The sequence below is a fragment of the Lactuca virosa genome, chromosome 9 (assembly GCF_052849685.1).
Source record: "Lactuca virosa cultivar CGN04683 chromosome 9, Lactuca_virosa_CGN04683_v6, whole genome shotgun sequence".
Classification (NCBI taxonomy): domain Eukaryota; kingdom Viridiplantae; phylum Streptophyta; class Magnoliopsida; order Asterales; family Asteraceae; genus Lactuca; species Lactuca virosa.
This window is the reverse complement of record NC_136434.1, coordinates 174665186-174674725: the sequence shown is the minus strand read 5'-3', so window position 1 is coordinate 174674725 and position 9540 is coordinate 174665186. Positions and strand designations below refer to the sequence as shown.

The 9540-nt window shown below is 31.2% G+C and overlaps 1 protein-coding gene across 2 annotated transcripts; it reads right to left on the bottom strand.

Moving 5' to 3' along the window:
* Positions 1-8126: 8126 nt before the first annotated feature.
* On the bottom strand, positions 8127-9305 carry LOC145135689 (uncharacterized). Of its 2 annotated transcripts, none has more exons than XM_079069943.1 (2): positions 9203-9305; positions 8127-8721 (listed from the first exon to the last, which is right to left on the bottom strand). In XM_079069943.1, the coding sequence occupies exon 2, from the start codon at positions 8708-8710 to the stop codon at positions 8288-8290; it is 423 nt and encodes a 140-aa protein (XP_078926069.1). In that variant the 5' UTR covers positions 8711-8721; positions 9203-9305; the 3' UTR covers positions 8127-8287. The 2 variants fall into 2 exon arrangements, with proteins under 2 accessions (XP_078926069.1, XP_078926070.1); XM_079069944.1 differs by having other exon boundaries at positions 9208-9305.
* Positions 9306-9540: the final 235 nt, after the last annotated feature.

Sequence of the window (9540 nt, the reverse complement as noted above, 5' to 3'; positions counted from 1 at the left end):
GTAGAGATCGATTTCTACTAGTGCCCTACGGAACAAATAGTTTCTAGTGAGATACAATTCACTAAGACATTATCTAAGAACTACCTATCCTACTAGTGGTGTCGTAAAGTCCCCAAAGTTTGTTCGGTTCATTATTGGTAATACTGAATTCACAGTGCCTTGTGTTCAAAAATCCATAAAGGCATGAAAATGAACTTCAAAAATTGTAAAAATTTATATTCTGTTGGTTCTAACAGAGGGTATAAGTGTCTAGAAATTTTATAGAGAATTTTGAAGGTAATTTGTTATTTGTTTTCAATTTAAGTCTACATAATAAGAAAAATTCAAAGTGAATAGTAAATAGTTGCAAAAAATTCACAAATTAATTTTTACAGGTTCTAATAATGTTCCCAAAGCTGGGAAAAATATTTGTTTGTGCCTTTGAGTAATATAAATTCATGCTCAAATTCAATGAAAAATACCAAACAGTAGCCAAATTGTATGAAAATTTAGGTGGGATCCTGATTTTGAACATAAATCAGTTCTATAATTTTTAAGATTTTTATCTCATCTGTAAGTATTTATTTTGAATTTTTGGCCATTAAATCCTTATTTTTGTAGAAAAATAAAGAATTTGTTCTAGCACTTGGGGTTTTACAGATCATCCCTTGAAACCATCAGCTTACATAAAACAATTTGGCTAAAAATTATTTCGGAGCTAATGGGGGTATTCAACCCCAACAAGTTTAGAAATGTAGCACTAACTAGTGCATGAGTTCCAAATGTAGCTGGAAGTTCAACAATTTTCGTACAAACTTCTGTAAAGTATTTGTTCTTGAAATTTTAGGTCTTCTGAGATAAATGTGTCAAGTTCTTAAAATAATTTTATCCATATTTATTGTGGGGTTTAAGGCCTTTGATCATGTAATGAAATACCAGTGATCACAGAAAAAGTTCTGTTTGCACAACTGTTTTGTAAAAATCTTGAAAAATCGAATTCATAATTTTTTACAGTGAGACTACTTGGGTTCGAAAGTTAACTCAGAGGACTACGTTTCATAAAAAAAAGAATATCGTGATTTGGTCAAGAAATGAGTGAGATATGGTTGTTCAAATCCGAACAATCGTTTCTTATAGAATGCATGTTATTTTTGGTTGGTTAAAGTGCCCATTTGGGTCATATGTTCACAAGAACAACATGCATAACCTTTATGGTTGAAAGTGAATAATAATATAATAGAGTTTACAGAAGAACAAGAAGCTTTTAGATGCATGTATCCAAGCCATAGATTTAGGGTTATCCAAGGCCCCAAAGTGGGTGTTTTATTCTTGTGATAGAGAACTCCTTGGAACCACCAAATCCTACACTAGGATTGCACCACAAATCCGATTTCTAACACATGCATGGAGTGAAAAACCATCCAAGATGTCTTAGAAATGGTTTTATTATATGAAAACATAAATAGAAAAAAAAATGAAGGTGTTGAATCCGGTTTTAGAAGTCACAAGAACATACTAGTTTCCTTTTGATCTTAGCTTTGGTTTGGTCCCGGATTTTCACCATATTTGACACATACAATGTGTTTTGGTGAAAATCTACAAACACTAAGATGAAATAAAAGGTTCTAGCCAAAGATTAGGCATAGAATCTGAGTTTAGAAAGAAAAAGTTCAAAAATCTACATCAAAATGAAGAAGAAGAAGAGAGTGAAGCATCCTACCTTGTCTTCGATTTTGAACTTCAAGAACACTTCAAAAGCCTCAAAAATGATCAAAATATGGCTGAGAATTTCGTGGATGTGGCATAAGTTGAAGGACTTTTGAGAGAGAAATGATTCTAAGAAGAAGAGAGAAGTAGTGGAGTGTTTTTTGAGAGAAGAGGGAAAGAAAGTGAGTTTTCACCTCTCTGGATAAACTATCTCTCCCGTCATCTCTTTGGGGATATACTTAATTAAAATTAGCCACAAAACTCCAAAAATGTTGGTTAGCATATGCAAAATGAATTGGAAAAATCTCTCCCACATAAAATGTTTCTAAGATCGGTTTTTCTCTCTCACATTGACATGCAAAATCTGACCTCGGGATTTTGCATAAAGGAGCAATAATGAGTGAGAGAGAGAGAGAGAGGAGGAGTGTAGAGGTTATGTATGGCCGAATTTTTGGGGAGGAGAGAGGGTTATTATGAGGCTTTTCTTGGTAAGAGTACCCTCTTAAAGCCTTCCCTTAATTTTTATAAAAATTTAGCTTTAACTTTTATTAAAACTCTAAGTATTTTCATGAACTTCCGAGAGTTTATTGCTTGGTTTTTATTGAACTATTTGTTTTTAGAAATAAATTCATAAACTTGAATCATCTTAAATTAAGTTATAAAAATGATAACTTATGATTTGATTTTTAGAAAATCAACTTTTTATATTTTAAATAAATGAAATAAAGTTTCATAACATTTGAATGTAGGATTAGAAAATCCTTGGATTATATTTTTGGCTCATAATTCAAATTATGATGTGTGGATATTATTTCCAACTTGTAATTAAATCAAATCATGATTTAATTAAATTGAGTTTGATAAGTACTTAAACTAGTTAAGCACGTCACATGTTCCGATTAATAAATTAGGGTATTTAAATTACCGTTGAGTTGTGATCTATTGAACATGGTTTCATGTTTAGTTTTGAGATTGAACTTTTGCACTTTACAACCTAGTTGGAGTATTCACATATCGATGTGACTACTTAGTACAAGCTATGTTACACTACTTGTTCCGAGGGATCTATTAAGTCGCGATCTAGCTCAACTTGTTGCTTCTAAAGCCAAGTTATGTGCACACATAGAAATAACAAGGTTCTAGATGAGTCCTAACCTGAGTTTTGACGGTTGTCACACCCTCACTCCCTACACCGATCACTCCTGCGAACCGACTAGAACCAAACAAAGATAGAACCTTAATCAATAACCCAATTCCTTCAAGTTTAACCCAAAGTCAAACTGGTCAAAAGTCAACGGCTAACCAAGTCAACGCTCACCATGACGTGGAGACCTCTTGGCCATGTTGTGGGTATGCCAGGACAAGATAGGCGCGATGCAGAGTATCATCACGTCCTGGGAAGCCCTTTTCCATGTCGTGGTTATTGGCAGATTGCCATATTCTTTATTGAGTGCTTAATCCTTTAATCCATTCATTCATACTATACATGAGTCTTTCTAACACCCAAATACATCATAAAAATCATTGCTTTATGGACACTCATGTCCAATGCATTTCCTTCCTAAACTAGGTCACTAATGAAAGAAATGATCTCCAAAACTCTAGATTGAGACCAAGGACTACATAAATCATTATATTTGGAACATATAACCATAAAGGGACCTCAAGGATCCATAAAGTTGCCAACTTTATGGAATCCATCCATTCAACCACCTTGAATCATGAATAACAAGCTTATAAACATAGATCTAGAAGAATATCACATAAAAGAAGAAACGCAGGGACTTACAAAAGTCCAGAAGGTGTGCAAGAAGGTGGTGAGGAGGTTTGCTTGTTGGATCTTAGCTCAAAATTCTCTTTCTTGAAGTTGCAATCAAAGGCTTAATACTTCAAGAACACCACAACCACTCCAAGAACACTCAAATGGATCTAGGCTTTTTGAGATAAGAGGGTGGAGGCTGAAGATAATGACCTAACCCTAAATTTAAAGTCCTTAAATATAGAGAAAACCATAAAAATCGTGGGCTTGGGTTGCATCAACTACCACGTCGTGACCTTCCTCATGCCACATCGTGGTCCTCCATACTCCACGTCATGGCACCAGGCTTTTCCCAAAAACCTTACCTTGATCCCTCCAAGTCCTCAACTGATCTATTTTGGAAACGGGTATTACATTCCATCATTGGTTTAGGTTTTATTCTTACACAATGAGATAAACGTTGTGTTCGAAATGCAAATTTTGGGAGTTTTTTTCTTTTAAGAAAAAACTCAAAAGCAACTTTATTCGACATTAGGAGCTTTTATCTTTTGTTTTAAATACAAAAAAATTTGAATCCAAAAACTACTTGAAGCAACTTTTCGAAGCTTTTAGATTTTGGTTTTTATCCAATTTTAAACCATTAAAAGATAACAACTAATTTTTTCAAACATTTCTACAAAAATAGAAGTTATAATTTCTAGCTTCCAACTACCGACTACTAGTTACCAGCTTTCAAGTTTCAACTATCGGCAACTTCTAGCTCCAGATAGCAGCTAGTTTTGTCAAATATGTCCAAAGTCATTACTTATATGTGTCAACAGCTTAAGACTCATGAATTACATTATCTCATACACACATTTTGGAATTGGTGATAGTGATTAGAGTATTAAATATTTGGAGGTACCATCTTTATAGAACAATATGTAAAGTTTACACAAATCACAAGACTTTACAATATATTTTTAACCAAAAGGATTTAAATGTGTGAAAAAAAGAGACATCTCTTTTTGTTTTTGGCCGCAGACTTCCGGCTTCCGTGGCCAAAACCAGAATGGTGGATGTTGCTTCAACGATTATTGGGGAAAAAAAATGTTTTGTCATCCGAAAAATTAAAGCAAAATTCTAAAGAAAACAAGAAAATTTGAATTGGGAAGCCTAAATGAAGGAATTTGGACCCAAGTTTACCCTAGTGTCATCAAGATAATTTTTTTTTAAAGTTGATTACTTTTCCCGTATTTGTCATTCTTCCATTGATTTATGTGAAATCTCCAGAAAAAATCCTAAAATTTTAGTCCAATTTATGATAAAGTCCCAAACTAAATTTTGTTTACAGAAAAGCACAGAATACCGGTTAAAACTTCGAAAAAACCCTTTTCGGCCGGTTTCGCAGGTATTCTGTCTTTTTACGTTAGTTTTCTTAAAATTTTGGGACTTTTCCGGAAACTACCTGATAACCAAAATATTAGGACTTTTCTGAAAATTACCATGGAATTAATGGATATTATTATTAACAAATCATTTATAAACATAACAAATACTGTTATTATTAAAAAGGAAATACACTTGTTGCAAATTTCTAGGAATAAATTGGTGGTCTAAGTACTCATCTATTGCTTATTGACCACATCAAACTCTCTACGTTCCTCCTATGCATCGTTGTGGGTATGATGGTGAGATGTACTCAATGAGTGTTCCTCTAATGTTGGTGTTCCTCTTATGTTGTTTAACCTAACTACCACCCAACATCCATACCTCACACGGTAACAACCATAGGCTAACACACATCTATCAAATGTGTAAAAGTGAATTGTGAATGATAGTTTATATGGAAACAAGTGTAGGGTGATTATCTATTTAAATTGCCATTTAAATTTTATTTTTCACTATGTGTGTAATTTGATGGTTGTTACCGAATAATGTACGGAGGTTAGGTGGTATTTAGGTTAAAGAACATAATGAAAGATCTATATGTTCAAGAATCATAATGTAATGATATTTTCTAATAACATAGCGTCACACCTAATAGAAAGTAGACACTTATTGATTGTGTATTAATAAATATTATCAACTCTTGTATTTAATTGAAGAAACGTACATCATACATCTCACTATGACACCTACAACGATACATAGCAGGAACATAAGCAGTTTGAAGTGTTCAACAAACAATAAACCTAGTCGACCATTCTATTCCTAGAAATTAGAAACAAATGCATTTCCTTTGTTTATAATAAAAAATGTTTGTTATGTTTATAAATGATTTGTTAATAATAATATCCATTAATTCCATAGTAATTTTCAGAAAAGTCCTAATATTTTGGTTATAGGGTAATTTTCAAAAAAGTCATAATATTTTGAGCAAACTAACGAAAAAGGACAGAATACCGGCTAAATCTACGAAACCGGCCAAAAAGGGTTTTCTCGAAGTTTTAGCTGGTATTTTGTGATTTTCTATAAACAAAATTTAGTTTGAGACTTTTTCATAAATTGAACTAAAATCTTAGGACTTTTCTAGAGATTTCCCTTGATTTATTCATTTGTCAGCCAACTGTCAACAACAATTAGTACATTCATACATAATTAAAATCTTTCTATCAAACATTTATATCTATATATCTTATAATAGAAGCATTTTTCCAAGCACCACATTGATTTGAAACTCCTTTGTTTTTTCATATTCTCAAATGACTATATTTCTAAGCACCACATTGATTTGAAACTCCTTTGTCTTTTCATGTTCTCAAATGACTTTTCAAATGTCTTCTAAGTAATTGATTTAGCATTATACATCAAACATGCTATATAAACTCTTACATGTAAGAAGGATGTCATAAGAAAATGAAAAGAAAAAATTTCAATAGACATAATCTTTTAGAACATATTAGCAGTGATGAAGTCCCTAAAAGAGCTCTACAAGTCAGGGTTGTGGATGAATGTATCATTTTTTACTCATAGTTTGATCGTGTTATATTATTTTTCTAGTAGTGATGTGTAAATCGAGTTGTGGTTTGCAATTTTCGAAGTTACATGTGAGAACATCATCATTAGCCTATTTGTTTTTATCTCTTCGTTTTTGTTATGAATATTTCAATATGTTTTGTTTTTTCTTAGATTTTTGTTTCCTTTTATATTTACATTTGTACATGTATAAAAGGTTGTTTGAACCACATATTGTAATTGGTTAAAGAAATCTATGTTAAGTATATTGATATGTTCCATAATTTGTATCATAAAAGCTTAATTTCAAGTCCATCCTTATAGCAAGTTGTACAAATCTTATATGAAGTGACCTAAAATGAGAAGTTTACAATCTTAACAAAGTTTCTTTCAGAATTAGTTTAATGTTATTAATAATTTTTAATTGTATGCATTAAAAGGAAGCAAACATGTCATAATGAGTTTTTATATCAACTTCGTATAAATATAATTATTTCAAAATTAATAGTAGCGATATGATTATTTTAATAGTGTGTATGTATGTGTCTGTGTGTGTGTGTTTGTCTATATATATATATATATATATATATATATATATATATATAATTCTATTCTGCACAACGCGGGAAATTAACTTAAATCAAATTCATTTGAAATTTTCACAACAACAAAAGAGTTTTTCTAATTTGTGTTTACTTATGATTTTAAATATAAAGTTATTAATCACTACAACTCAAAAGTTTTTATAACTTATGGTTAGTAATTGGTAGTGACTTTTTATTTTCCTCTCATTTATATACATTGTATCCGTATTAGTAATATATAAATAAGTTTTCTCACAAAAAATCACGTGTTTTAAGATACTTTTAATTAAAATATGAAGAGTTGAAAAAAAAGTGTTTTGCCACATCATGGTTATTAATATGCGGATTTTTCTTGGAACAGTAAGTATTGTTTCATAATTAGTTTAATGTTATTAATATTTTTTTGTTGTATGTCTTAGAGGCATCAAACATGCTATAATGAGTTTTTATATCAACTTCGTATAAATATAATTATTTCAAAGTTAATAATAGCGATATGATAATTTTAATAGCGTGTATGTATGTATGTGTGTGCGCGCGTGTGTGTGTGTGTGTGTGTATATATATATATATATATATATATATATATATATATATATATATATATAATATGTGTCTTCTATATATTTTTTGTATGATTACCGGTGTTTAATAAGGTCCTTTTTGTTACAAATGTTATAGTAGACATTATAGTGATTTTATGTTATTAAAAGTTGTAGTATTTATGTTTTTCATATATTTGTTATTCATTAAATACATAAATTAACATACAATTTACAAACCTTAAAATGGTCAATAAAATCATGAAATATTTATTTTTTATACTATTTGTTATTCGTTATATATAGAAATAAATATATGTTTTATATACATTTATTAACATTATATTTTCATTTATAAATATTAAATCATAGTTTATAGAATTAAGAGAAAGATTAAATAATTGTATGGATGTGTGTGTTTGCCGCTAAAAAAACTATATAAATATATTTTTGCGCAACGCGCGGGGATTCGTCTTAATACATAAATGCATACATACATACAATCTTTATGTCAAACATCAATGCATACATGTAAACATGCATACAATCTTTCTATCAAGCATTAAAACATACTTGCACACATACATATATTTATATAGATAAACGACATACATGACATAAGGTAATTAAGGCATAATATCTATTAGAAACACCTAAGATTTTCAAATGAACACAATAACTTCTTCCACAATACTCTCATTCAAAACCAAACCAAAAATACAAGAAACAACACCTTCCAAACCCTACCACAAAAAAACCAACAACTTCTTCCACAAACCCTAATCATCACCATAAGCCCTAAAACTATATCGTTCTTGATAATACCCATTAAACCAAAGATCAGCCTCGAACCATTTAGGATACCTAACCAAATCACCAGCAACAAAACTCATGTGTCTCTCACTACCTTCTGGAACAACCCTCACTTCTCCTTCCTCAATGTAAACCAGTTGGTCAACATGCCAATCCCATGGAACATTGCATTTACCTGTCTTCCATGTTGACCATTTTGACACCCCAAGCTCTGATAATCGCTCTTTTGACACGTTCTTTTCTACCCTTATGCTGTATATCTCCTCCAATGGTCTCTGCATTGATATGATCATCCCACCACCATGGGTAGAAGAATGGGAAGTTTTGAACTCTGGTTTGGTTCTTTTTGAGGATGAGATCAATGGGGGAGAGATGATTAGACTTGCCATTTGTTAACAACCTGCATAAATTGTGAAACTACTATGAGCTTCTTATCTATTTTAAACAAATTTAGGGCCTTGAAAGCATAAATCCAATTCATAGGGGAAAAGGCTTCAAGGGTTGAATAGTTGAACTCAATTTGGCAGAAGATACTGAATTTCGTGATAACATCAAATACAGATTCATGGTAAACCCGACTGAAATGTCAAGTACGGTGTTGTAATTAGCAATAACCATCAAAAGTATTCAATCTGTTTCGCAAACTTGATTCGAATTTAGAGATTCTGGAACAAGAATCAGACTAAACTGTTGTAGAAAGTGCTACGGATACAACGATTACGGTGTTATCCGTGTCAAATTTTCTTCCATTTGAAGTGTGCTAGGTTTAAAAGATTTTAAAAGAATCAAAGTGCAATTGTTCTCCGAAAGCCCTAAACGATACTTGTTCGTAATAAAGCCTAAATAGAAAGGGGAAATTGATACGAGAAATGAGAGCGTACCGAACCTTGCTCTGAAAAAATGGCGACTTTGTTCGACCTTGTTGTCCGGTTTTCTCGAAAGGGAAGAAGATAAAGAAGATAAAATATAGTATATTTATTGAATGGTCCTTGAAGTTTTACTTTACTTTAGTTTAGTCCGTTTTAAGGTTCTTTCTAAATCAAGATAGTTAAGTTTCATAATGATATCCCAATGGTACAATATTTCATTTATAATAATAATAAATAATTATAAAACAAATAAATAATTAAATGAAAGTTGAGTAATCTAACAATAATGCAATGTATATTTAAAGAAAATAACAAAAAAATGTTTTTGGCAAAATAACCCTAATGTTCGA